This window comes from Cercospora beticola, chromosome 7, assembly GCF_033473495.1.
Source record: "Cercospora beticola chromosome 7, complete sequence".
Taxonomy (NCBI): Eukaryota; Fungi; Ascomycota; class Dothideomycetes; order Mycosphaerellales; family Mycosphaerellaceae; genus Cercospora; species Cercospora beticola.
This window is the reverse complement of record NC_088941.1, coordinates 2750026-2776769: the sequence shown is the minus strand read 5'-3', so window position 1 is coordinate 2776769 and position 26744 is coordinate 2750026. Positions and strand designations below refer to the sequence as shown.

General features: G+C 52.2%; 15 protein-coding genes and 1 non-coding gene across 16 annotated transcripts; 4 read left to right on the top strand and 12 right to left on the bottom strand.

Moving 5' to 3' along the window:
- Window positions 1–43: 43 nt before the first annotated feature.
- RHO25_011313 (uncharacterized protein) lies at window positions 44–1694 on the bottom strand (the record flags this gene model as incomplete). The annotated part of the gene is made up of 2 exons (XM_023601840.2): window positions 44–1505; window positions 1552–1694. The coding sequence occupies 2 exons, from the start codon at window positions 1692–1694 to the stop codon at window positions 44–46; spliced, it is 1605 nt and encodes a 534-aa protein (XP_023450745.1).
- Window positions 1695–1939: 245 nt separating this feature from the next.
- On the top strand, window positions 1940–4132 carry RHO25_011312 (uncharacterized protein; the record flags this gene model as incomplete). The annotated part of the gene is made up of 1 exon (XM_023601841.2): window positions 1940–4132. The coding sequence occupies one exon, from the start codon at window positions 1940–1942 to the stop codon at window positions 4130–4132; it is 2193 nt and encodes a 730-aa protein (XP_023451208.1).
- A 204-nt stretch (window positions 4133–4336) lies between these two features.
- RHO25_011311 (uncharacterized protein) lies at window positions 4337–7212 on the bottom strand (the record flags this gene model as incomplete). The annotated part of the gene is made up of 5 exons (XM_023601843.2): window positions 4337–5552; window positions 5627–5733; window positions 5792–5862; window positions 5917–5988; window positions 6777–7212. 5 exons carry the CDS (start codon window positions 7210–7212, stop codon window positions 4337–4339), a joined length of 1902 nt encoding a protein of 633 aa, XP_023451206.2.
- Window positions 7213–7804: 592 nt separating this feature from the next.
- On the bottom strand, window positions 7805–8812 carry RHO25_011310 (uncharacterized protein; the record flags this gene model as incomplete). Its single annotated transcript, XM_023601844.2, has 2 exons — window positions 7805–8608; window positions 8663–8812. 2 exons carry the CDS (start codon window positions 8810–8812, stop codon window positions 7805–7807), a joined length of 954 nt encoding a protein of 317 aa, XP_023451205.1.
- A 3554-nt stretch (window positions 8813–12366) lies between these two features.
- RHO25_011309 (uncharacterized protein) lies at window positions 12367–12990 on the bottom strand (the record flags this gene model as incomplete). The annotated part of the gene is made up of 1 exon (XM_065603396.1): window positions 12367–12990. One exon carries the CDS (start codon window positions 12988–12990, stop codon window positions 12367–12369), a length of 624 nt encoding a protein of 207 aa, XP_065459468.1.
- A 526-nt stretch (window positions 12991–13516) lies between these two features.
- RHO25_011308 (uncharacterized protein) lies at window positions 13517–14212 on the bottom strand (the record flags this gene model as incomplete). The annotated part of the gene is made up of 1 exon (XM_023601845.1): window positions 13517–14212. One exon carries the CDS (start codon window positions 14210–14212, stop codon window positions 13517–13519), a length of 696 nt encoding a protein of 231 aa, XP_023451204.1.
- A 744-nt stretch (window positions 14213–14956) lies between these two features.
- Window positions 14957–15547, bottom strand: RHO25_011307 (uncharacterized protein; the record flags this gene model as incomplete). The annotated part of the gene is made up of 1 exon (XM_023601846.1): window positions 14957–15547. One exon carries the CDS (start codon window positions 15545–15547, stop codon window positions 14957–14959), a length of 591 nt encoding a protein of 196 aa, XP_023451212.1.
- A 386-nt stretch (window positions 15548–15933) lies between these two features.
- Window positions 15934–16269, bottom strand: RHO25_011306 (uncharacterized protein; the record flags this gene model as incomplete). Its single annotated transcript, XM_023601847.1, has 1 exon — window positions 15934–16269. One exon carries the CDS (start codon window positions 16267–16269, stop codon window positions 15934–15936), a length of 336 nt encoding a protein of 111 aa, XP_023451211.1.
- An 822-nt stretch (window positions 16270–17091) lies between these two features.
- RHO25_011305 (uncharacterized protein) lies at window positions 17092–17715 on the bottom strand (the record flags this gene model as incomplete). The annotated part of the gene is made up of 1 exon (XM_065603395.1): window positions 17092–17715. The coding sequence occupies one exon, from the start codon at window positions 17713–17715 to the stop codon at window positions 17092–17094; it is 624 nt and encodes a 207-aa protein (XP_065459467.1).
- Window positions 17716–18190: 475 nt separating this feature from the next.
- Window positions 18191–18508, bottom strand: NOP10 (snoRNP complex protein; the record flags this gene model as incomplete). Its single annotated transcript, XM_023601848.2, has 3 exons — window positions 18191–18216; window positions 18269–18318; window positions 18384–18508. The coding sequence occupies 3 exons, from the start codon at window positions 18506–18508 to the stop codon at window positions 18191–18193; spliced, it is 201 nt and encodes a 66-aa protein (XP_023451210.1).
- A 246-nt stretch (window positions 18509–18754) lies between these two features.
- LCL2 (Long chronological lifespan protein 2) lies at window positions 18755–19178 on the top strand (the record flags this gene model as incomplete). The annotated part of the gene is made up of 2 exons (XM_023601849.2): window positions 18755–18914; window positions 18985–19178. The coding sequence occupies 2 exons, from the start codon at window positions 18755–18757 to the stop codon at window positions 19176–19178; spliced, it is 354 nt and encodes a 117-aa protein (XP_023451209.1).
- A 608-nt stretch (window positions 19179–19786) lies between these two features.
- Window positions 19787–20965, bottom strand: RHO25_011302 (uncharacterized protein; the record flags this gene model as incomplete). The annotated part of the gene is made up of 1 exon (XM_023601850.2): window positions 19787–20965. One exon carries the CDS (start codon window positions 20963–20965, stop codon window positions 19787–19789), a length of 1179 nt encoding a protein of 392 aa, XP_023451214.1.
- A 581-nt stretch (window positions 20966–21546) lies between these two features.
- On the top strand, window positions 21547–22779 carry RHO25_011301 (uncharacterized protein; the record flags this gene model as incomplete). Its single annotated transcript, XM_023601851.2, has 1 exon — window positions 21547–22779. One exon carries the CDS (start codon window positions 21547–21549, stop codon window positions 22777–22779), a length of 1233 nt encoding a protein of 410 aa, XP_023451213.1.
- A 176-nt stretch (window positions 22780–22955) lies between these two features.
- RHO25_011300 (uncharacterized protein) lies at window positions 22956–24695 on the bottom strand (the record flags this gene model as incomplete). Its single annotated transcript, XM_023601852.2, has 5 exons — window positions 22956–23300; window positions 23354–23950; window positions 24000–24087; window positions 24171–24337; window positions 24390–24695. 5 exons carry the CDS (start codon window positions 24693–24695, stop codon window positions 22956–22958), a joined length of 1503 nt encoding a protein of 500 aa, XP_023450700.1.
- Window positions 24696–25507: 812 nt separating this feature from the next.
- Window positions 25508–25973, top strand: RHO25_011299 (uncharacterized protein; the record flags this gene model as incomplete). Its single annotated transcript, XM_023601853.2, has 2 exons — window positions 25508–25702; window positions 25770–25973. The coding sequence occupies 2 exons, from the start codon at window positions 25508–25510 to the stop codon at window positions 25971–25973; spliced, it is 399 nt and encodes a 132-aa protein (XP_023451159.1).
- A 245-nt stretch (window positions 25974–26218) lies between these two features.
- Window positions 26219–26290, bottom strand: RHO25_011298. Its single transcript has one exon. It is a non-coding gene; the product is annotated as a tRNA-Ile (tRNA).
- Between the last annotated feature and the right edge of the window lie 454 nt (window positions 26291–26744).

Sequence of the window (26744 nt, the reverse complement as noted above, 5' to 3'; positions counted from 1 at the left end):
AGGGGCCAGATCAGTGAGCACTTACTGTGCTAGAACTTTCTATTCAGTCTAGTCTCGCCTTTCCACTAGGCGTTGCAGGAGAGGCGGACCTACTGATTCTCGACCTCTCTGTGTGTTCGCCTGGCATCTCATGGACCTCCATATCCATGCCGACCCAGAACTTCTTGCCCCTCCACTCGACTTGAGAGCCGCCCCAGAACGCCCATAGCCAGATAGGGAGACAAAGCGATTCACGACCCAGCCATGACAAGAGCCACTCGCCGAAAGGTCGCTGGACTTTGTTCCTTCTTGCGAAGAATGGTGTGTCGTCATCGACCTCGATAGACGCGCTGGAGTTCAGCTTGCGGTACAGCATCCAGTCCAATGCACACCAGACCGAGATACTGGCTAGCCAGACCAGGGCAAACGCAGACCATGTTTGTGGGATGCCCGCCGCAGTTTCGAACCACGGCAGTGTGGTTGCGGCGAAGGCACCGTACGCTGAGCAGAGGAAGCTCTCAGTCCCAGGCTCTACCCAAGTTGCAAGAATCACTGTCCACTTGCGTACGCGTAACCATCGCACTCTTCTCGACCAATACTCGTACACACTCATGTTGGCCATGGGCTGGATAGCAAGGTCGCCAAAGCATTGAGCATGTTTGCCAATCTTCTCCCCGCGCAACTCCTCTGGTACTTTGTTCTTCCACAGTAGATCACCAATGAGGTGATCTTCGCAGATGTTTCGGCTGAAGTAGTCGATCCCAGCGTCATTGGTTAGGCTGTTGAGGTGTGACTTGCGAAACATGGTGCTCTTGCCCACAATGCAGGGTGCGATTGCGACTGTGTTGATGGCTGTGTAGAACTTGGGGTGTGCAGAGGACATAAATGCTTCTTCCAAACGGCCACCGCCAATTGTCGAAGCGTTGCGTTGGAAGCCTTCCTGGAAGGAGGCAGACGCAGAGCTGGTGGTCCGAATTTGATACGTGCTGTCAGCGTCGCCATTCAGCAAGCCAGCTGTCTCATCACCTTTCGTAGAACCAAGGATGTCTACCACCAAGGGCAGTTGATGCACCAGCTTGTACTTAGTCTTCCCGCCGTAGCCCTCAAGTCTGGCTACCATGCGCCCCACGACGCCCTTTGCTACCCAAACATTGCAGTCAATGACCCATATGATATCTCCCACCGCCTCCCGGTATGCCCTACTCATGTTTCTGATCTTGGGATTTGGTCCGAAAGATCCGGCACGTGTCTTCAGGACCTCGTCCTCTTCCTCCACAAGGAGCTGCGCATCATGATCGGGAAAGTCTTGCAACACTCTTTGAATTACCGCATACGACGGATCATTGCGGTCACTGATACAGAAGCGAACATGCAGCCTGTCTCTGGCATAGTTCTGTCGAAGCGTGGAAGCGAGGCAATCGTAGAGTCGTGGTTCGAGGCCCTTCACGGGTCGGATGACAGTGACATGGGGAGCGGTAGAAGGATCAATGTCTGCTGGACGCTCTGGAGAAGAGTAATGTCGCCATCTGCTTTAATTAGATTGTGCTTGCAGACAGGGGACTGATCACATACATTTGAGTATTGCCAATGGCACAGACCAGTTGCACCACAGCGTACCAAATGAGACACGCTGTGGCGATGGCCAGTACTATCGTGGAACGTTCATGATGATCGGACAATTCGGCTGCCTCAGCGACAGCATCCGCAGGCGGCATCAAGAAGAAGAGAAGGAATGTTGATGGTCTTGGCTTGCAGTCAGGAAGTGAACTTGTTCCGCCAATCTTCACGTGCTGACGCGCCCCGCCCGTCCCACTCCGCGAACCGAGTAAACATTGGACTCCAACATCACCACAACCACAACCACATTGACAACCATTCTTCTTCACCAAGCAAAGATCTTCATGATTGGCATGCTCTCGGGTGTTCGGCGTTCTAATTGATTGCTTCTTCAATTCGCAACATGGACAGCACAATGCAGTCTAGTCCGCCCGTACGCGCGTGGACAGCAACGCGACGCGACTCGCAGCCAGAGTCGGAATACTCGCTCGATTTGGCTGCGTTGGACCTGGATGATGCAGAAGATACGGACACGCGTATTCCAGAGCCCAAGGTCGATCGTATCTTTTCCGAGGACATTGACGGACCGAGTGACTTCACACAGAATATGGACGCGTGGATGAGAGGAGGATCGATGAAGAGAGGCACATTGAAGAAGAACAAGAAAAATAGCGGCATTGACACGAGCCAGACGATACTGGAGCGAAGTGAGCATCTCGATCGGGAAGAGGTTCTGCAGCGTGACGAGATGGAGCGCGACGAGCGGCGAGATCAGATGGAGGCGAAGGACCGCAAGGGTTCTCTGCTGCGACACCAGATGCGTGTTGACGAGCAAGCGGAGCGCGAAAGTTCAGTTCGACGAAGTGCAGATCTAATACAGCACGAGGTGCTTACTCGCGACTTTTCGAAAGATCAAAATATCGCGACACATGACTTTTTACAAGTCCCAGGGAGAGATGAGGTCGAGCTGGAGGGCGACATTACCGAAAGCCACCACACGCCGGAGAACAGCCCGCCAAAGGTATCGATCTTGGAGAGAAGTCAGTATGAGGAAGGCTTCAGCTCAGAGTGGCAGACCGATGGAGAGGGCTCTCCGCCTCAACCTCCAAACCACAAGCACTTCTACCAACCGACTGTTGAAGATTACTACAGCGAACTTAGTCCGGCGCGGCAGGGTCTTCACCAGTCGTTCCGAGGGCGAAGCGTGCACAACAGTACATATTCGGCACAGAAGCATTCGCCCACTAAGAATGGGAGCCGCAGCCCTGGTCGAGCTTCCAGTCCAACACTCTCGCCAGTGAGATCACCAACACTGCAGCGAACCTCGACACATGGCACATACTCTGGGAACATGGACCATGAGTCACGGCTTGAGCTGGAGGATCAATTCAAACAGCTTGACGCAAAGTGTGCCCAGCTCGAGCAATTGAATGTGGCGCTGGGACAGGCGTTGGAGGAAGAAAAGAAGGTTCGAAAGCAAGAGCAGTCTAGCCACGAGTCTTTTGCCGCAGAAGCTGCACGACGTGAGCAAGACCTGGTCGACATGAAAGAATTGGCACATCGACACAACGCAGAGTTCAGACGCGAGTTTGGCGAGTTGAAGGAACAGCTACTTAACCAGCAGAAGTTGACCGACTTGGCTCGTTCAGGTGAGGATGGCAGGAAGAAGAGCCACGACGCTGAAATTGATCAGCTGCGCAAACAAATAGACTCACAGAAAGCTGAACACGAGAAGCGATGCAAGGCTTTCGAAGCTGATCTCGCTGCCGTAAGGCGCGGTCGCGACCAGGCTGAGAAGGCAGCATTGGACCTCCGTGAGGAACTCGAAGCAGAGCGGGAACACCACGAGGCAGAGAGACAGCGGTTCCGGACGGAGCTGCAGTCAGCACACGATGACGAGGCCGCTATCAGCGAACTCGAAAGAGAGTTGCTGCAGTCCAAGTCCGAGATCGAGAATCACAAGACTGCCAAGATTGAGGCAGAGGAAGAGACCAGATCGCTTCGAGAGCAACTCGCTTCAGCCAAGCAAACGAATGAAGACGATGTTTCCCGATCTTCCAATGAGCGAACACGCGCAGTTGAGCTGGCTGCCAGTCTGCAGCGCCAGATGCAAGAACTTAAGCAACAGCTTCGTGATCAGCAAAGCACGCACCAGACTGAGCTTGAACGCCTCCGATTACAGCAAAACTCATCCTCTCAGACCTCTACCCAAGAGCTCGACGTCATCCGTAATCAACTGGAAGCCAAGCAATCCGAACTCAACATGGCTGTTATCGAGCGCGATGAAGCACGAGATGCACTTGCTGGCGCAGAATCAGAAAAAGAAGCTCTCCAGACCAAGATCACCAACCTCGAATCTGTCAACGTGGCACTTGACGCCAAAGTCTCCGAGACTATTCGCAAGCGGGAGAGGTATTGGAAGTCGAAGCTGGAAGAGGCTACTCGCGAGCGTGAGCTAATGGCTAGGACCCTGATGCATCAGTGGGGAAGACAGGAGGCCGGGGTGGACTCGCCACAGATGTATGCGTATAAGTATTCGAGTAAGAAGGGAGCGGAGGAGGGAAAGGAGAATAGTGAGCCGAGGACTGCTTCGTAGGAGTTTCGCGACTCCTCTTAGGCTTGGATGATAATGAATGAATGACGAATGACAGATACGCTTTTTCCGGGCTGATAACCACTGGCCACTACGCTATCCTCTATCGCTTCGCGCTTCGCGCTTTTCCGTGCCCTGACTGCATCACAGTCGCCAGTCTATGCTCTACTTACCCCATTTACCTCTCTATACAACCGCGCCACATTCTTAAGCCTTCCCATCAAAAAAGCTCACAACAGCCCACTTCCCACTCCAAGCCCACTTCCTCTTATCCCCATCCACACCCCCATCCTGCCCCCTCAACTCCTCATCCTTCCCCTCCGGCAGCCCCACCACAACATCCGCCTTACAAGTCCTCAACGCCAAAACTCTAACACCACTCCCGACTCCCATCGGCCCAATCGCCTCACTAAAAGGCGTCGTAGGATCCCACATCCCATCCGCAGTAAGTTTCCTATAATTCAAATCACCTTTGAAAATCACCAATTCCGAACTCTTCAAATCTTCGTATAGTGCTGGCGCGGTACTGGGTAAACGCCAATACGATCCGCCTTCTGTCCAGAAAGTGTTAGGCCGGAGGACGATTTGGCCTTCTTGGTAGAGGTGTGACCAGTTCTGGAATAAGGCTTGGAGGTCTGCGCTTTCTTTTTGGGAGATGGGTTGGGGTGTTACGCCGCGGGCTTGATCGTCTTCGGAGGGAGTTTCGTAGAAGTGTTTCGCATTTACGAGGACAGAAAGTAAATCTGCGAAGTCTTTGGGTACGACGTCGGAGACGAACCAGGGGATATTCTTTGGGTGGAGGACGATGTGGGTTGCGAGGCCGGACTGCAGGAGGTAGCCGGCGAGGATTAGGTCGACGAAGAGTTCGAAGCCGGCGTTGTCGAGAACGATATCGACTCTGCGTTCTTTGGCGCCGGAGGTTTGGGCCTGTTTGAGGATGGAGAAGGCTTTGTCGAAGTCGTTGACGAGGATTTTGTCTTCGTTTGCTTTGCGGGCGTTGGAGCCTTGGAGTTTTTGGATATCGTCGTAGCTCAGATTTGTGAGTAGACTGAGATCTGTTGCGTTGCCCCAGAGGCAGATCTCGGACATTTCGACGAAGAGTAGTTTTTCCGCCTGTGTGCGTTCTTCCTCTGATGCTGTTGCCAGTGCTGACTTGTTCGACTCAAGCTGCTTTGTCAGGTCATTGTACCTGGCTGCAAGCTCAAGGACCGCAGGTCGAGAAGAGCGGAACGTGGCGGTCTTCTGCTTTGAGAAGACATCGTAGCTCTTCCAATGCTTTGAGAGAGCGAAGATGGTTGCCATGCGGCGGTACAGGTAGCATTCGGCGTACAGCCAGGCGACATCGTGCCATTTGGGATTGCCTCGCTGTTGAAGTTCGTGGTTGTAGGCTGCAATATCTGAGCCGCCATCATCGGCGAGGGGTCTGCTGGAAATCAGTGATGCTCACAGTATTACTTCAGCTTTTGCACTTAAGTCAATTGTCGGTTATGCTGCAACTCATATTTCAAAGTCGCGAGCTCATTTGTGATTTTCTTGCCCTCCTCTAGCTTGGCGGCATCTGTCTCTTTCGACACAGCCTTGTGCACATCATCAATGGCTCCGGTCTAGTATACCAAAGTTAGCTGCCATTTATTCCATTCGTTTCTGCTCATTGGCTCTTACCAAAATCACCGGCCATCGCTCCCTGGCAGAGGTCCAGGCGAAGGAGTTGGGATCTGCTGTCGAGGACTGTTCTGATGTGAAGTCAGCCAGATCTTCGTAAGTCCAGAGTCATGCAGTCTACTCACTAACTTTGGCGTCGGTCTCCATCTTCAGCGCTTGTCTGTGTCTATGTTTATATTGCTGCTGGAAGCGACAAACTAGAGACGTTGAAATATTGAAGCCGACATCGGAATTCCTATCTCGGTCTGCCGACTGGTGGGGGTGGTGGGGGTTCAGCCAGAGCAAATGATGACATGGCAAGCCAAGATGCAGCATTGGAAGTTGCAACCATTGGCGACATTTTCTTCGTACGGAACCAGAGTATTTATTACAACCTGGGCAGAATGATTCTTCCTGTCGCTAAGGTCGATTTTGAGCTTGCATGGCGCGGCGTGAGAAACACAGCCAACGCCGCCTTCAAGAAATTGCTTCGTCCACTATCAAACGAGAGACTAGGCCATGAATACAATAACGATCGCTCAGCAGGTCTCAAACGAAATTCATAGTCTAGGTCGATTTCACTCTATGCTGCTCCGTCCCAGTCAAAGGCGTCTCACGAAGCAGAAGTCCTATCTGCTCCTTCCCAAGACTTATCCCATCCTCCGAATCCACAAGCAACCTCTCAAGCAAATCGATCGTCTGCGCTGCACAGCGTAAAGCTCTCTCTTCAGCACTTCTCTGGAAGTCGACTCTTATAACGAAGGCATCCCTTTCGAAACTTTGACTGCCCTATTTCCCTCCATGTCAGTATCAAACCGCCCGCTCATTCCAATAAGCGCAGTAGGTTGGGATAGGGCAGAACTCACCTCATGCATATGCACATCCCTCCCCCTAGCCCTCTCATCCTCCCCCACCATCCCCTTCCTTCTCCCTCCCTCATCCCTCCCCAGCAAAACCGAAACCCTCCAATACAACCCCTCCAACCAAATCCAATCCACACACATACAAAACAAATCGCTCACATCCTCAATCCAATGCATACATTGAACCTTGAACTCCGGCGTCCAAGCTGGGAATTTCACAATAAAACCCCTCATAATGATGGGTAGGAGTTCGCGTCGGATTTGTTGCGATGTGGAAGCTATGGCGTCGATGGCGAGTTGTTGCTCGGAGCGGTAGTCGAGCGGTGAGAGAGGCCATGCGAGGCGGAATTGGAGACGGCCGGAGTGCAGGCGGACGAGGGAGGAGCCGATGAGGTTGGAGGTTGCGTGGGAGTAGATTTGGAGGCGGAGTTCGGGTGGAAGGGTGAGGAGGCTGGCACGTGGTGGTGGTTCTGGTTTGGGTGTGTCGTTTGGCTTGTTTTCTGGTTGCAGTGGTTGGTCGGTCTCTTCTGCTTGTAAGTTGACCTGTGAAAGCGTTGTTGCTAGATCGGAGGATTCCATAATTGTGATAGCTTCCTGCAGGTAGACTTGATAATTCCAGTAGGTAGACTTGGTATTAGCGATAGTATCTCTAGAGAGGGTTATATGCTGAGCAGCAGGTTTGTGATTTGCTAAAGAGAGAATGGTATGCTGCAAGTCAACATGGAATTCGAGGATGTAAACAGTCAACTACCATGCATGCACGACAGGTTAGTCAGGAACAGACTTCAGTGCCTGATGGTCCTTGTCTCGTCGGTCTAGCGTTAGGTGTGTAAGTTGCGAAGCCATGGTTCTGAACTTCATGGTATGTCGAGGCGGCGTGTGCTAGCACCAAGCTGACCAGTCTGGCTCACGTATGATATGTTGACGTGATCATACGAGCAACGCCGCACAAACTTCCATGCTTGGCTCATGGTATGTAATCAGTCGATAGTGCCAACCCTCTTTGCAATGTGTTTGGAACTCAGGTGATCAGGGATAGTATAAGTCCATTTCATACATTCGCTCGAATAAGGTTCATGGTCGCTTCCAGACCGGTCAAACGTAGTCTTTCATTCTGCCGTACACTTCATGATACTCGTGTCATTCCTCAAGCCACTGCCATCCATCTCCACTATCGCAACGCATTGTAGTTCGCTTCAGGGAACTGGAGGTGGCCGTTCGGATTTGCTGGATCATAGCCTGTCGGACTCAAGGCGGACGGAGCCATGTGGTCGTCATAGCTCGCTGGTGCATAGGCGGTCTGCGTGGTCGAGTGGTAGCTCGTTCTCCTTCCAGGATGCGCCATGCCCTCGGCATCTGTGTGCGAGTATGTATCCGAATCTCCTCTTCTGTGACCTCCTGTTCCCAGCAAGCCTTCTCGGTCGGCGGTCGGTGCAGTCTGCCCAAGGCCGAACCTGTCGGTGTTGCTGCCGTTCAGGTCTTCGGTATCCGTTGACCATGGGTCTGCTGTCTTGTCCGTGATCGAGTCCGAATCTCTTGCACTTCCCGCCGGGTTTCTCTTGAACTCATTTATGGGCACGGCACCTGTCTTCTTGTGCTGCTTGATGGCGTATATCGCAATCGCAGCTGTGAGCGCAAAGAGCAGGAACATGACGACTCCCAACCCGACGGTGGCTTTGCTGACGTTGCATTTGCTGACACTGCCATATGCGAATGACTTGCAACTTCCATCCTTGATCACTTCGTCGGCGCGTTTCGGTGTGTCCGTGTTCGAATCGGGCTTCGTTTCGGTCTTCGTCTTGCCCTTGGAGATCGCTTGGCCATTCCATACTGCCACAGCGATGGCAGCCGCGAACCATAAGATGGCAAAGAGCACGTCAACGGTTGCGATTGCCCAGACATTGTTGAAGCGCCAGGCACGCGACCACATTGGCACCATGACCTGGTAGATGACTGCTGGGATGGTGAAGAAGCACTATGACCTGGTCAGCCTGTTCAATGTAGGCTTGTTGAAAGCTGCAGTACGTACCAGTGCGAAGTAGAAAGCACTCTGCCCACCATAGCCGCCCGACTTGGTCATGACGGCCAAAGTCAGGCATCCTGCCACGAAGACCAGCACACTCTGGAACAGGTGAGTACCTGCCTTCACCCGCTGAAGCTTTGTCTGTGGTATCCGCATTTTGATGTTCGAGTTGCTCGAGGCAGCAACGTAGCAAACTGGGAGAAGGCAATTGGAATTGCAGGAGAGGTGGGCAACGGAACTCGCTCTTCTATAAGGCTACTGTCTCAGACATAAGCAGTAAACAGTTCGAGACAGATTCGGCGCCTCGGACAGGGAAGCGCTTCTCAGCTTGCGTGGCTCCAAGGCTTGTTGCTGAGCCACTTTCGGTGCCAAAAGCTGCGATGGGGCTATGGATCCTCTGTTCTCGTCCTCGGAATGAATGGCGTGTGCAATTTCGCTCACGGAGGCTTTGGTGTATGTTTTGTATCGTTGATACTGAGTGTGGCCATGATGAAAAGGCCGCCGGCGCGTGCGAAATGGTGACGCTCGAAAAGTCGCGGTGTTGTGGGGATGTCGTGAAGAGCAACCACCCGGACATGGGTCGCGGCCCGCCAAACTTCGACCAGGATGATGGCGACGACCTCACCTCATGTTTCTCCAGCACCGACTTCTTGCTGCCACCAACATCATCATCATCTATATCGCATCTTGTTTCGCCCGCCGCCGAGCCACGGTCTTTGTTTGGCATGCTCCGCCTTCGTGGCGCGTGTCTTCTCTCGCACAAGACGATCCTGAGGCATCAGCGCGCAATGGAAGCGAAGAGTCTCGTAAGGCTACCAAAGAGCGCCCGGGTATCAGTGCTCTCGAGGCAGCTCTTGTCACATACGTGATTCAAGCCGAAAAGAATTCCCAAGGGAGAACAACTGCGCTCAACATGTTTCACCAGACGACGCCTCAAGCATAGCAAGGCGTAGGAAGGCGTGGAGTCCAACCGATTGAGACGTCTGACTCTCGCGTACTGCTGCGGAGATTGAGGTTTCTGGAATCATGCTTCGTGCGTTTGATGATGCAGAGGCGCATTCACGACTCCGCGGACCAGCTCGATGTCGGACGTGCCAGATTTCGGTGACATTTCACGCTGCTCTTTCGTAAAGCCCTGGGTGCTGCTGAACTCCCTTTCGACTGCCTTCTCTGCTTCTGCGGCTTCCTCATGTTGCGACTCTGTTCGTTATGTCTGCAGCGAGCATTTTGGCTGTGGTGAGTGGTGGGTAGTGAGTGAGCAGCACCGATCGCGAGCTGCATTCCACTCTTCGCGTCGTTCCGCCTCTGGAATGTAGTTCATGCAACCACTTCTCAAATTTCACCTATCAGGGTAAGCACGCTGCGACGCGATGGCTGGTCAAGGAACCACGACCCGACCGACCGCTATACCGACCATATGCAGCATGACTTTCAACTGCCACTGCATTTGCCTAGCCTACCTCTCACCCACAGCATCATTAACAGCAGCAGTCAGAAACCCGTGCAGCAAGAACACAACAACTTTCCGACAGCGAAAAATCACGAACTTTCGGTCATCATTGCGGACCTCGACGGTTGGCCTCGGACATGGGTGTGTCAGAATCACGCGACTTGCAACGACTACAACCGGCACGAGCACGAAGGAAACAGTTTGGACGGATCACGATTGTAGCCTGTCAGAATGCACTTCTGTGGGCGGCCTTGTATGTCGTCGCAAGCACGATATTCCTCCTGGTCATCGGAGCTATAGACACACAAGCGATTCCTTCTGCGGTGATGTATTTGGTGGCAGTAAGAGCTTCTTGACCAGTGCCGTTGGACGAGACGTCTGACATATCCTGCAGGGCATCTTATCCCTTTTCTACCTTGTTCTGCAAAATATCGCAACTCATCTGCGGACGAGGGCTCGGAACATGATCGATGGCGAACGAGTTGATGGCTATCAGTCACTTGCTGCGCATACATTGCCTATACTGGTCACGATATGGACGATAGCTAGTGGGCTGTGCATTACGTTCACTGCGGCGAGGCAACCTCTGTGCACTTTCGGGTCCAACTCATCGAAGATGAATTTGGTGGACAATGGCCACGTGTGTGTCATCAATCGGGTCGCCATACTGACGGGCCTTGTCGGCATGTAAGTCGATACACAGCGGATCAAGCGCTTGTGCGCATGCTGATAGTTTGGATAGGATTGCTACGCTGATTCTCATCCTGCTCATGCGGCGAGTAAGCGGAGCGAATCGATGCCATCTGCTCGGAATAGTGCCAGAACACAAACTGCTACCCTTGTTCCTGGCCCACAAGGAGCGAGCTCTTCGAACCATGCCTTCCGAGATGTCATTCAAGTGCCGCTCATCAACATCGATCTCGACTAAAGCGATGGCTTCAAGAGACGTAGAGCATGAACCTATGCCGGTGGTCACCGAACCATGGCTGCCGCCGAAGCCAACGAAGCCGGATATCAGTTGCAGCAAAGCTGCCGTACCTCCCTCGCTGTTGCAAGCACGACCATCAATGTCTTCAATCCGCTCCCACACAAGCTTGTACCTGCCGCCGCCACCCGCCTCCCCTCTACCACCTCTGCCAGCTTACCTTCCCAATCGCTTGCATGCTGGCAGCACGATGCACAGAGCTATATACCCCCCTCGCTCATTCTCCCGCCCTGTGCCTGTTCGGCCTAGTCGAAGCGATGATACGCTCGATCTACTGCCACCACCACCTGTAGCCCTCTCTTCCGCCAACCTTGCCGTCCTCTCACGAAGACGGGCGTCCTTCTCAAGCATATACAGTCGCGACACAACAGGCGAATCCCAAGTTTTACCCAAGGCAAACCCCCTACCTTCGCTCACTTCCAGCAGTCGAAGTTCAAGCTCAGGCAGCGTATCGACAATCCAAAACACTACCGTGACAACAAATCTGCAGCACCAACCCCGTTCGAAAATGAGCTTCGACTCATCCACCGGCAGCGCTGCCAATACACATTCCCTCAGCAGCGAATGCAACACGGTGCTCAGCTTCGAGCCTGTAGCTCCTCTTCAGATCAGGAAATCGACTGTGCCGCCTCAGAGTGCCTTGGAACAGAAATTGAGACAGTATGCGGAGAGCCAGAGTCGGATTCGACAGACGAGTTATACCCCTTTGATGCAGAATGGAATAAGGTGTCCGGAGAGGTTTCGGTTTGAGTAGGGAATGTCAAGAAGGAAGACTGGGGGAAGAAATGGATGGGTGAGATTCTGTTCAAAATGTACTGTCCATAGGCTGTGATGAATGCAGATAAGCAGGCTACATGTTCTACGCGCTTCCATGTCTCAGACGGCTTTCTGCAGCGCTAACTAACCGCTTCGCTCGGCAAAAGCGCAGAGAACTCATTCCAATTTGGAGAGCAAGCTGACATTTCGCGACCAGCTCCCTCCTGGGCAGTCAGATTGCCGAAAGCTTCGCATATCATGCTGCTGCTGGTATAAAATACAAAAGCTGAGAAGATGCTATGCCATCGGGGAGACGTGTGCTTTTTTGCGACCGTTGGTAGCTGAGTTGCATTCACGTTTCCAGCGAAAGGTATGCTTCTCAGCAATTCGATATCAGCAATAAGCCCAGACGGAATCTTGTTAGGCCTTGGAAGGACAAACTGAATATATTCTGAGGTTTCATCACAATTCGAACATGTTCCTCAGGCGACTTGCTCAGGATACACCTGGGTCATTCTCTCATCGATCGTTGACCGTCTCCGATGTGACTTGAACGTCGAACCCCAAATCTTCGAACAATTTGGTTGACTTTGCCACCTGTTCCAGACTGTATGCTTCCGGATCTGTGCCTGCTCGACGCATTACACGCATCAAAGATCCCCAATACTGAAACACGAGATGGACGTGAATGGTGCACTTGAACTTGTTCTTCTGCTCGCCTTTGCCTCCATAGCCATAACCCAGTAATATTTCCGCCAAGTCCTGCCACTCTGAGTCGCCATCAAGACAACAATCAGAGTACTCCCCGCACACGATAAGCAAGTTTCGAATAGCTGCGCGGTTCTTCTCGGTTGAACATTCTAGCCATCGCTCAATCTCACACGATCGGTCGGTGATGTCGCATTCGGGGTCTCCCCAGCATTCCGCGGAAACAACCTCGAAGACAAAGTCGTTGCAGTGATAGAAAATTCCCAGACTCTCGTCGCGAATCTGGCGGCAAACGCGGGTAATCGGTGGTTGAATAGCTTTGTGGTATCCAGGGGACTGAGCGCAGACTGTGAGAGGTTTGTCGGCTGAGACTACTAATCGGTAGATCTCGTTTCGTAGCTCGGCGGGGAGCTTCTCGGGTGGTGAGTTTTCCATCGTGTTCGGAGGCAGTAGAAGTGACCGAGGAGGGAGAGGGTAGCGGAAGGATCGTGGGACTCGACTTGGTGTGCTGAGGCTCGAGAACGAGACGAATGACCCCTTGGACCTTTGCTCAGGATTAGCCCGTGGAGTACGAAGGTGTCAGTCGAAATGAAGTACAAGAAGAATTTTCGTGAATGTCTCTGTTTGATTTGGAAGATTCATGTCGCTAAAGGTGAATGGCCAGATAAGGCAGCACGATTCACTCACGTGCCTCAAGCAATTCTGCCGTGCCATGGCAGCTCCCTTTCTTGTGTCTGAATCGTCTTATACAGAATTTCAAGTCACCTCGTCCGAACCCCCAAGCCAAGCTATTCATAACTCCGCGTTGTAACAGTTGGCGAGGTCTCACATATGGAAGACGGCTCAATTCTCGTTCGCATTTCTGACACCCGTGGAACGTGAATGTTCAATATCATTCATATGATCGCTCCAGGTGCCTGAGCTGTCTGTTTGGGATGATTTTGGCGAGTTCATGATTGTATCATTCGCCTTCTGAGTTGCTCAGCTCTTCCACCATACCTTGGCAACTCAGGCAGTGCCCGAAGCGTAGAGTATGCAGCCAGGTCAGATTGACCTTGACATTCAGTCCTGATGCGTCAAAAAGCTCGCTCGCTTCATCTTTCATCTCTTGAATGAACTCGCGAACGCGACCATAAGTGACTCGATCGTAGGAATACGCGAAATTCTCACAGTTAGCCTCGTCGGAGATGATATGCACAGTGACCTTGAGCTTCTGCTCTTCCTCGCTGTTCCGACCGTAGCCACATGCCTTCAGCGCCTTCATTAGTGGCTCCCAGTCAACGTACTTGAGCCTTTCGCACACATGCACACAAATCATCAGTACTGGATGTTTGGTACTGTCGTGATTCTTCTGATTTGTACATTGCAGCCATGCCGTGACTTCCTTCGTTCTCTCGTGGATGTCGTCCCAGTCCGGGTGATGGCCCCAAAACGTGGTTGAGATGAGTTCCATGATGAAGATGTTGCCGTGATAGAACATTCCAAGCGATTCTTCGCGAATCTGGCGACAGACTCGAGTAATTGGTGGCTGTGTGGCGCTTGATTCGGGCGTGGAGTGGTTCTTGCAGACCGCGAGGGGCTTGTCGGCTAGCACTAGCAATTGGTAGATCTCGTTTCGCAGTTCGGCGGAGAGCCTTCCCAGGGGCGACTTGTCCATGCTGTCGAGCGGCCATAGGTTGGTTGGGGCAAGGAGAGGTTGATGGGGTGTGATTCGACGTGCTCAAAGCTGAGAGCAGCCGGGATGGTGTCTATAGTCTTTGCTGATACCTGTGGCGAGCTGTGGCGACAGTGATCTGGAGTTGTACTCGGCGATGAGGTTTGAAAGGCATGGTGTTGTTGCTGTTGTGGTGACGATGCGAAAGTGAAAAGGAAAGAGTTCAGTGCGAGAGAAAGTGCGCCCAAGCTTCGATATTTCATGTGACTAGAACTGCAGATACTCGCTACATGTCTCACTTCTCCTATCACGGCTTCGTCTATCTTTCCCATCACTGCAGTTTATCGAGACATGGTCTAAAAAGTTGTCTTCATCCTCTAACTAATCAAGACTCCCAATCAAACAACGATTGCCAAGACGCCTGGAGAACTACCAACCACCCCTGTCCGGCGCTGAGAATGTTAAAGCCAGGCTCAGTCACACTTGTCAAGTACACGACGACTTTCATGTTCCCTTTAACTATGATGCCCACCTTCGCACCAGCCCCAACGAGTCCCAGTTATCATACTGTTTGAATTGATAACATCCAGTTACTTCTACTGTGCGAATGATTCCAATCATTGGGCGAGACTGTCACGGGGCCCATATTTTGGTCAGTAAGTTCGAATCCATGCGGTGAGATCATTCTCCAATTGCACCGGGCTTGGGAGAGAACATCGATGTTACAACCACCGAACATGCTATCATTCAGCACCAGGTCCCGTCCATTTTCTCCCAAACGACCTCGACCTCAAACTCAAGGCTATCGAAGAACGCCTTCGTCTCCCTCTTGCGCCTCTCACGGAAGTCTTTGAAGTCACGGGATGTTGCGCGCAGGCATGCGATCACTTTCATCTTAGGGTTCGCGCCACCTCCAACCAGACCGAGTCGTGTCAGCTCCTGGTTCAAGCCTTCCCAATCATCCTCGGCGTCTTCGAAGTAGCAGTAGTCAGGTAGGGTCATCACAAGCCGCAGATCTTGGACATTGGCGAGGTTCTGGGCAGTCGTGCACTGGAGCCAATGCTCGATTTTGTCGATTTTGTCAATGACCCATCTGTCGGGGTCGGGAGTCCAGTTCGTGTGCGCCGATATTTCTGCGACAAAGGTGTTGCAGTGGTAGAACATTTGTAGGGTTTCTTCACGGATCTGGCTGCAGACTCGAGTTATTGGTGGCTGCCTGGCTTTACGGAGCTCGGAGGGCCCGGAGCAAATCGCCAGTGATCTGTCGGCTGAGAGTACGCGCTTGTAGATGTCGTTCCGTAGTTCTGCGGAGAGCTTGCCGAAGAGTGAGTTCTCCATGGCGGCGAGAAAAGCCGGCTTGATGAGGAGAGGTCTGCTGAGCTGGGTCGGATGGCTTGAACGCCTTTTCCTTAGATTGAGTGTTGATGGGCAGTGCTGCGATGGGTCGATACTATTGAGATGTTAGTGCGAAGGTATGCAAAGTGGAAGAGTAGTATTGAAGAAGGATATCAGTGCCTGGTGAAGCCTCAGAGCAAGTGATGTGCGAAAGTGAACGACCTTTCTTCGGCTGCATAATCTCTTTGTTACGACTTGGTGCAGTGTTCTGTAGAGAAGGTTTTCGTCTCTCAGTCGTTGACTCCACCAGCATGATCATCCACACAGCTCATCCAACCAGTCCTGGGGCCTACCTCTTTGACAGACCATACATTGTATTCGTGACACATTCATTGTGCCTCCTGCAAAGGGGCACGACAGTGTTTGCAGTTACTCACTTCGTGAGACCACATCTTCTTCCAAGTCACCTCGACCTCTAGACCCAGATCTTCGAAGAACTTTCTCGCCTTTGCCTTCATTTCGTCGGCAGACCCTCCGTATACCCATACCAGCTCATCATCAGTGGTATACTCAGAGACCAGGTGTACGGTCGCTTTGAGTTCCTGCTGCCCTTCAATTCCACCATAATCACATTCTCTCAACTTCTTCACCAGAGGTTCGATGCTGTATGTTCCGATGTCTTCCCCCTCATAGTTTCCCCAATCTTCTGCGTATGTAGAGACCATGACTTCTACGTTCTTGATGATGTCGTGGTGCTTTTGGGTGGTACATTCTAACCATTCTGAGACCTCATACGTTCTTCTTTCGAGTATTTCGCACTGGCTGCAAGGTACCGGCATGTGATATTCGCCCTGGGTCTCGTATTCGGGTTCTTAGGGAAAGTTCCACGATGTATAGTCGCTCCAGTCCCATAACCGGGACGAAATCATTTTCATCACAAAGGTGTTGCAGTGATAAAACATGCCGAGGGCTTCGTCGCGGATTTGCCGACAAACGCGGGTGAGTGGTGGTTGTACAGCCGTTGAGTCAGGATCTGGGTGTCCTTTACAGACTACTAGAGGATTTTCCTGTTGAAGCGCGAGTTCGTAGATCTTGTTACGCAGTTCGGCGGAAAGCTTGTTAAGTGGCGAGTTCTCCATTTCGCGAGACTCAGGCGCTGCGGCCGAGGAGGTTGTTCCAGGCGCGATTGAACGTGATGGTGGGGTGGCGTGGTGATGCCGGCTTGATGATGCGAGCGCGCATGCACGACGATCAGCTTCTGATGGGGCGGTGTTGTGTTGTGTTGGTAATGTCGAGGTACTGGCGAGAAGTCAAGTAGGGAGCTCAGCGACAAAGTGCGCACAAGCTTGAAATCTAGGAACTGCGACTCGCCACTGCAAACGCCCCCTCAATACAAACGCTTATTTTACTCAATAAAGTCAACAGTCGATCGAATGCGTAGAAGCACCTCGAGATCACCTCTCAGGATGCAGTCCTCTCGCGAAGCCCACGGCTATCCACTTCCCCATTTCTCGCCGTCCCTACGACTATTCGCCAATTGCACACCTTCAAGTCGTCATGCCCGATGCCCAAAACACATCAATCTCCAGACCTTCAGCTTCGAAGAACTCGAACGCATCCTTCTCCATTTGCTCAGCGTGCGCAGCAGCCTCATCCGCTGCACCCAAGCGTGACTTCCAATCAACTCCGTCTTTGTTCAAGCGCACAGTCACTCTCATTTTCTGCTCCTCCATATGCTTGCCATGATAGTGGAAGCTTTCCAGTACACCCATCAAACCTCGCCAGTCCGGCGAGTACCTGCTTGCGATCAAGGACATGTCGATTGTCAAATGCAGATTGCGAATCGATGCATGATGCTTGCGCTCCAGCCCAAAAAGCCAAGCCACTACTTCCTTCTGCTCGCGCGCGAGGTTTGGGCTTGCCCCGGTTGCGCGAGGTCCGCAGGCCTCGATGAGGAAAGTGTTGGTATGATAGAACATCGTGAGCGTTTCTTTGCGAACCTGACGGCAGACTTTGGTGAGAGCTGGTTGGACTCCTGTTGGCGCATGTCGAATTTCACCTGGGTGTGAAATCTTGGAGCAAATGGTGAGTGGCCCGTCAGCCGTGAGGGCTAACTCGTAGATCTCGTTGCGCAATTCGGACGAGAGTCTATCGAGGGGCGAGTTCTCCATTGGAACGGCTGCGTGCTGGAAGTGATCTGGTCGAGTCTGGTCTAGTGCGCTGGTGCTTATGCGAATGCTGATGTATGCCGAATTCTTTGTTCGGGTGAAGTGATAAATGGTTGACCGGTTGCCAGAACTTTGCTGTCGAGTATTGCCTGTGAATCAGCAAGGCAGTGTGTGACCAAGAGCGGAAAGTAGTGCACTGGTGAACAATAAGAAAAACACTTTTCCGAAAACCTGCCGCCGCACTTTAGTCTTGGCAGTGAGGCACGAAGTGAAGCAGACGCCGTAGCACTTCACGATCTACATGACTGTCGCTCAAAATTGCGTATCATTTGCTCACGGGCTGTGTCCAAGACACGTTTCCGACGACATACTGATTTCCCATGTGGTTGTACAGCACATCCTAGCTTTTCCAGGCGAACGCCAAAACTCCATCGCTAATCCCACACAGCGAGATTGTATCATCTCTTCAGCTATCCGTCTATTGTCCGAGCACAGTCTTATCTTCTGTTCCATTGTCAGCAGCGTCCTTTGTTGCTCCATCTCCTTTATTACTCACTCTGCTGGGTGAGGAGCAGACCGTATCGCTTCTTCAAAGTGACTCTGTGTCTATTTGATCGCATTAGCATCGCGTTCTATCCCATTGTTCTCGCACTCAAGCGCTTTCTTCATACCTCGAGTACTTGTCATCTGGCGAAAATCTGGCTGGGTGGGCAGACTTGGTGACTTCGCTGCCGACGACCTTCTTCAAGGTGTAGACGCGCTTGCCATTGGCATCGAGGGTGTACATAAGATGCATGGTGACTGATGTCGTAGATTTGTCCCGTGGAAATGTTCGTTCGGTCTGCGATTGTGAGGTGCTGTCGCCGTTGCTGTCGTCGCAAAAAGTCAGAAGTGAAGCTCAAGAAATCTCGAGGAGAGCTAGGATCTTGGCTCTGCATGTCGGCCCGACTATTCCTCCGGCGCTCATGAACAGCTCGCAACTACGCAACTTCACCCTGCGTTCGTTCCATTGCGCTGCACACGACACGCGCCGCTGAACAAGATGCACTTTCAATCGATCCTTGGAGCTCTCTTGCTCCTCGTTGCTCCGGGAATGTCGCAATTCTTCAACTTCGGCAACATGTTCGGCCAGCAACAACAACATCAAGAGCCACAGAATATGGGGAGCGACAGCGACTGGTACCAGCAGAACTATGAAGGAGGTAAGCGCATTCGAGACTGCACAGTTCGTTGTCGTCTCGCGGATTTTGAAAGCTGACCCCTTTCTGCCAGCCCGCTGCGACAAATACCTCTGCCCACACACCCTCTCTTGCGTCCACTTCCCACACCACTGTCCCTGCGCATTCCCCAAAACCGAAGACAAAATCGAGTTCGGAGAAGGCAGCATGGCGTGCGTTAGCAAAGGCGGATTCAAGGAAGGCGAGTCGCTGAGGAAGATCGAATTGGCGAGGAAAGGACTGTTATAATAGCGTGATTGAGCGAAGGCGTTTTGGAGAGCACTAGATGGGGAAGCATTGTGTCACGATACCCAGAATCTGAAATGATACGAGATTTTTGAATCTTTCGTCTCCAGCCAGCGCTGTGGTTCCAGGGGAAACCCACCTTACGCACATCATTCGCTTATGTGGCCGTACCGATACTGGGACATCCGCTGCGAACAAGGCTAGGAAGGGCATGAGTGACGTGCTAGTCGCATTCAACACTCTGGCGCAGGACGATATGGTCGTCCGCGGCTCGCTGGGCCTCTCGCGAGTCCACGCCGCTCTGGAAGTCAGGTGCAACAGCTAAGCCCAACTCGGCTTCCCACTGGACTGAAATACGTGCTTCTACCTGCATCATGAAAATGAATGTCATTACTGTGAATGACCGACCGATATTTCCCGACCCTTACGCCATGCTAGAACGCTCCTTATTCTCATTCAGACTCCATGTCTGCATCGACTTCGTGCCAAATGCAATTATTTTTGCCGTCCTTGCCTTCCTCACAACACGCGTTCAACCCCATCCGAAGCATTTCTTCGATGCCTTCAGAAGGCTGTTCGTTGCCGATTGGTACTCCGCCTTCGTGTTGCTCCTACTTCCACGGCTTGGCCTCCATACCATCGGGCGGAGTAGTCTCGACTGGGCCTTTGGACACTTCTTCCCAGTTAGTGGACAGCGCAGTGCCGTTGGACTCGGTGTATGACTTCATCATGGCACGCTGTGCCTCCGGACTGGCTCCCTTGAAGAGCTTCTTGAAGAAGTGGTTGGCCTCGTCTCCGCCTTCATAGTCGTCATCATCTTCGACCGCGCCAGGCTTCTCACTCTTCGGCATCGCCTCTTTCGCAACCTTGTCCCAGTCTTTCGGTCCTCTCTTTGACGAGGTCGGGTACGAAGGGCCCTTCGGAGGTTCCGACAAGACTGCGTGCCTAACTGCATCGTCGGCGTTATTATCGCCACCAGCGACACTGTCAGCCTTAGGAGCGTCCTTTTGTGGCTCATCGCTTTCCAGCTTCCGCCATTTAACACCGGGCTGTGCTTTGGTGAGAATGATTTCGACCTTGCTAGGGAGGACACGCGTTATGCACCTCTCTGGATCGACTGGTGCGAACAGTGGCTCAATATGAAGGTCATAGCTTGAATTCGAGCCTGTAGGGAAGGTCACACTGAAGGAGCGCTCCTCAAAATGAACGACACATTGATTTTTTGGGACACCCTTTGCCATAAGGGTGAAGTAGATGTTCTCCGTATTCTGATACCAGTCGTAGCGAATTTTGTCTGCTGGCGTCTGCTGGGGTGCGACAGCGGCTGCAGGAGGTACGGGTAGGCCAGCCGGTCTTGCTGCTGGCTTGCTAGGTATTTCAGCAATGGTAAGCTTCCGCTTGTCGTCGTGTTGGTCGAGCTTGGCCAGATCCATCTTGGTCTTGTTAATCCACATTTCGGCTTGCTTGTGCTTCTCATCACGCTGCTTGACCAGATCGAGGATGAACTGAGCGTCGCCGAGGCGCCCGAGTTTGTAGAGCGCTACTCCACGACGAAATTGAGCTTCTGTTATGAGCTCTTTCCTCGCACGTTCCACTGCGTTCAGTACTCCCTGCTCGGCATCCGCAAGAGCCGCGTCGAAGTTTCCCGCTCTCTGATAGGCCATGGAGCGTTGGATGTAGAAGTCTGGCGAAGTTGGGGATTCGTCGATCGCGGCAGTATAGTCCTTGATAGCTTCTTCATACTTTCCAGCTTCCAGGGCCTTTTTGCCACGCGCAGCACTGGCTGCCATGATTGCGCAAGTCTCTGCAAGGTCGATGAGGTATTCTCTCTCGAATGCAGCTTGATACTCCCTCTCCTCTTGTCTTAGTGCTTCAGCTTGCTCTCTGCGTTGCTGGTCTAGCTGGAACCGGTATCTTGCTCTGACCTTGCGTGCCTGCTGAAGCCAAGGCACAGGATTGATAAATAGATGTGCCCTAGGTGCGAGATTACACCTGATGCCCGCGTGTATGATTGCGAGCTGGTAGTCCTGCCGCTCTCGTTGCTGTCGAGCTCGCGTGACTGCGTAAATCCAGAGAGGGTGCTTTTCCGATCGCTCAGCCAGAGGATGCTCCTACGAAAACTCTATCTTGGCGTTGGAATTCTCTTTTGGATAAACGATGACTGAAAATGAATTGATCGTGAGGTGTGGGTCGTGAAAGATGTAGGTTAGGAAGATGGAATCGAAGTTGGACTTCTAGAAGCTAGAAGGTGCAGCCACAGGCGCCACTTCACAATCCCTGCAGGCGGCGCAGCTGCTGCCTCAGGTTTCACGTGCAACCAGTCACCTCACTTGCCAAATTCGTTCACATTCAATCGAGACAAGCCTTCAGCATGTCTCGCATGTCAATACGGACCTTTCTGGTCACAGCCAAGAGATGTTTACAGCAAGCAATCAAGGATCAAACGCCCACCTCATTCGTCATCGGCAATGAATCCGCAGATCTCGACTCCATCACCTCTGCCCTTGTATACGGTTACATACAATCAAGTCAACTCGAATCGAAACGCACTGGAAGGCTATGGATACCCGTGACCAACATTCCAGCCTCAGACCTCGCTCTCAGACCCGAGCTCACTGCTCTTCTCAAGCACGCAGACATCAAGCCATCCGAGCTTATCACTCTCGATGATCTAGGGCCTGAGCCACTCCCAGCAGAGAAGACCGAATGGACACTCGTCGACCACAATTCGTTCCTGGGTGATTTGGGCAAAATCTACTCTTCTCGCGTAGTCGCCGTAATCGACCACCACGAAGATGAGAGCAAAGTCCCGGCCAGCGCTTCCCCACGCGTGATAAACAAATCCGCCAGCTGCAATAGCCTCGTCATTAATCATCTCCGTCCCAGCTGGCAAAGTCTCGACTCCATGGTCTCATCCACGATCGGCTCCGCACAAGCAGACTCGCGCCTCATCGACGACTTTCCCTACGCCTCAACCTGGGACGCTCAAGTCGCCAAATTGGCTCTTGGCTCCATTCTCATCGACAGCATCAACATAAAAGCTAAAGAAAAGATTACTGAGCATGATACCAAAGCTGTGAGATTTCTGGAAGCGAAGATCAATATCTCGCATAAGTTTGGGAAGGACTATGATCGAGATCGGTTCTTTAATGAGATCAATGACGCCAAGTCGAATATTGATGAGCTGTCGCTGCGAGATATCCTTAGGAAGGATTATAAGCAGTGGCGAGAAGGTGATCTGGAGTTGGGTATCAGCAGTGTTGTACAAAACGTGCAGTATCTGTGGAAGCGAGACGAGGAGCTTGATGAGGTTGTGGAGAAGTGGGCGCAGGAAAGAAAACTCAATCTTTTCGCGATCATGACTGCATACAATAATGACGAAGGCTTCCATCGACAATTAGTCCTGTATGCGCTAGACGAGAAGGGAAAGGAGGCTGCTGAGAAGTTTGCGGACAGTGCGAAGGACCTGCAACTAGAGGACGCGAAGGATGGCGATGGGAAGCAGCCTAAGGAAGGCTTCGTGCACTGCCACCTTTGGGATCAGCACAATCTTGCAGCGAGCAGAAAGCAAGTCGCGCCGTTGCTACGACAGACTATGAGCTAGTTGGAGAAAAGCCAATGCTCAGACTAATTATTGCCACGCCTATCGATGGACATCGGCGGTATCAGAACACACAGTGTAGCTTGGGCGAAACAACAGCTGTGAATTTGATAGTTGATCAGTTTGTCCGATGTTTCCATCCACGCTCTCCCGCAAAGCTGATCGCGACATAGCCCGTCTTAGCCCTTGGGAGCATCGCTTTGAAGCGGCGAAGCAGCCTCGTCATCAATCTTGATCAGCACAGTCTTATGCTCCAAATGTTCTTCAATGCTGTAGCCATATCCTTCTCTACCTTGACCAGAGCCCTTGTAACCACCGAAAGGCATATCCATCGCCATTGTGGGGCTCGAACAGTTGATGCCAACGGTACCAGACTCGAAAGCTTTGGCCACGCGGAGTGCACGATTGATGTCTTTCGTGAACACTGCAGCATATAAACCGTACTCTGTCGCGTTGGCCTTCTCGAGAGCCTCGGACTCGGTCTTGAATGTGTTGATATTGACGAAGGGGCCGAAGACTTCTTCCTGCTGCATGTGTTAATTTTGAAACGGTTTGAGCTTTGTGTGGTAATGCTTACTTTTTGAGTCTTCTCGTTCTCGTCCACATTGGAGTAGACGGTGGGCTCAATGAAGTAGCCCTTCCCATCAACCTGTGCAGGTTTGCCTCCAGACTCCAGCTTACCCTTGCCCTCAGTCGCAGCCTGCAAGAATGTTTGTATCCTCTCATGTTGAAGCTGATCGGCTTGAGGACCTTGCTGAGTCTCCGGCAGGAGAGGGTCACCTTTCTTTGCAGCTTTGAACATGGCGATGAAAGCCTCCTTGAACTTATCTGCGACAGACTCTTGCACGTAAATTCTGCTGTTTGCGACACAAGCTTGGCCCATGAGCATTTGCATCGAAGCTGAAGTCGCCGTGGCGGCCTTAACGATGTCGGCATCTTCGAAGATGATGGCTGGTGACTTGCCACCCAGTTCGAGCACCACCTTCTTGAGGTTGCTACCTGCAGCCATTTGCTGAATCTTCTTGCCAGTCATGGTCGACCCTGTGAAGTTCACCATGCGGATGTCCATGTGGCTGGCCAGAGTGGCGCCGGAAGGTGTTCCGTGGCCGTTGAGAACATTGATCACGCCAGGTGGGAATCCAACCTCATGAGCGAACTTGGCGCACAGTGTGGGCTGTACACACGTTAACACTAACAAGTCATATTGGAAATAACGAGCCTACTGTAAGGGGAGCCTTCTCCGACGTCTTGAGCACAATTGTACAGCCTGCTGCTACAGCTGGTGCGATCTTCATGGCGAAAGACAGTGTTCTGTTGGAGGCATTAGAAGGCAGGTATGTCTTGTAAGAGCTTTCGAGTGCATTCTGATCAAGCAGCCGGAGAGAAAGTCTTACGGGATGTTCCATGGTATGATTGCCGCTACAGGACCGATTGGCTGCCTGAAGGTCATGTTGATATAGCCAGGCGAGTTCAGACTTGTCTCTCCCTTGGCCGTATAGGCTGACTCCGCGTAGTGCTCAAACAGTGACGCTGCAAAGTAGCCGTCGAAGTAGGTAGAAATCTGGCGAACTCCAGTCAGGCGTGTGCAACGATTCCCAAGTCAGTGAATTTACCGGACGTCCCATATCCATAGCATTGAGTTGTGCGAGCTCGTTGTGTGCTTCTCTGATCTTGCCAGCCAGTGCTTTCATAAGAGCGCCACGTTCGGCGGGGCTCTTTGCAGACCATGCTGGGAATGCTTCCTTGGCTGCTGCTACAGCACGATTTGTATCATCGACAGATGCCTCACAAATGTCGGTGATCTTTTCGTGGCTGTATGGCGACTTCAGCTCGAATTTGCCGCTGTCGGATGATTCGACAAATTCGCCATTGATGTAATGCCTGTATTCGATCTTTTCCGAGGGAATTGGGAAGCCCATGATGTGCGATGAGTAATACAGTGTTCAAAGGAGATTGATGATGAGATGGATGGGGAGCAAGGGTGGAAGTCGACGGGAAGAACATATACTTATGGATTGCTTATAATGGATGCGAGCTTCTGCAATCTTCAGGCCTGCCACTGCATGTAACATCAGCCCAGACTGGCATCCGGTACGACATATTCCTGCTAGCTTATGCACAAAGCCAGACCATCGGAGTTTCTGGTCAGCTAAAGGATCAATAGCCTCCGCTTTGCAATTGGTGTCGAGACCTGCCAGCCATACAGGCAGCAAATGCATGTACGCGTATTTGGCACTGCTAAGCTCGCTCATTGTTCCAGCGTTCAGACGTCCCATTCTGGGTTTGTTGTATCACATTGGCGTAGGCGAGGCCCTGCAGTGGTGCATTTCTTTAACCGTGAGTTCTCTCATTGCCCGCAGACGACAGCTGAAGGATTTTGCCTGGAGCTGAGTGGATCTTGCTTGTCACTTTGGAGGGGAACGGCCTTGCGAGATGCGTATATGCGGAGCCGGAAGATATGAAGTGCATGTGCTTGCGAGCTTGCCTGCTCGCAGCAGGATGAACGCACAGTTGCATTACCGATGGTGGGCACATTGTTTGAAAGAGAGGAGAAAGATCTTGGCTGGCGATGGAGTTGCAGGCGAGTGCCACGACTTTAGGCAACAATAGTTCACATCGACCTCGTCTGTACATCCACCGCCTTTGATCATTGTCACGACCCCGAGGTGTATTTCTTCCCAATGGCGAATGCATGCGGCCGCTTACATCGAGCGATTGGACCTGAGCCAGTATGACGGGCGCCAGCGGCCGAGCCTGGAACGCTCTCATCCGCACGCACCACATTCGATCTCAGAAGAAAGTTGCCAAACTCCGGCAGGCTGCATCAGCTGAAGATGTCTACGCCTTGATTCGCCCAGGCGCGCCTGGGATCATGTACGTGGAAGGCCATAGAGCCGGAGTCGAGAACTGGACAAGCGCTGTGTCTGTAGGTCAGACTCCTTCGCGTGGCTCCGGCTAGCTGCTCATCAATGCTGACTGATGTTTGTGCGTAGCGCCTTCGTTACAAAGACTTCCACTACGTTGCGAAACCTGCCGAGATGCGACATGAGAACGACGCTCCTGGCAGCATTTCCGGATCAACTGGTCTGCATGAAGCCGAGACGGTGAAAGAGTTCGCTGCTGAAATGCAAGCCCGTGGTGTGTTAAAGTGGTTCAGGAAGGGCATGGGCTATGATGAGGATCCCGATCGCTTATAAGAGCTTGGTTCCTGGCGCTTTCGACTCTGGCAAAAGTCTGGCCCGGCTTGAACATGTCGACATCCAGACAGCAAGAATTTCCCGCAACACAGCTCGATATCGACACCTGACGACAACCCAAAATATCCGCTGGTCCATATCCTCGAAGAGCCTTGCAGCGAAGGAGATATCGGGGCCTGAATTGATCGACGCCACGACCTGTCTACCTTGCGGTACGAACGCCCGGTAAAAAGAAGAAAAGAGAATACCCAGGGACAGAATCGAACTGTCGACCTACAGCTTATCAGACTGTCGCTCTTCCGCTGAGCTACCAAGGCTTGATGAGATTGATGGAGTGGTAGAGATATAATGGTATATGACTGTTGTGTTTGTCGAGGTGAGTCATATTGTGATGGGCCGCATGTCTGAGGCCACACAGCTCGCGCCAAGGGACCAATCCAGTATTACGCTGAATGACTACGGCCGGGCGACTTGCGGATCTGGATGAAAACGACTGGCCATGGCCAAGCGTATCCTTCACACAGGCCCCATGGTCGTCATCTGGACCTCGGTCCGTAAACGCGGAGACATGAACTGTCCCTTGCGAATGTTGACCTACCGTAATATAACGGCACTCCAATCGTCAGGATTGATTTCACGAAGTTGCCAGACTGCGATGATGCCAGAGTGCGACAATCCTTCAATGCTATCGATGACCAAAAATCCAGCATGTCGCTGCTGACATATTTGCGAAAGAGACGGCAAAAGAAATGGCAAAAGAAATGGCAAAAA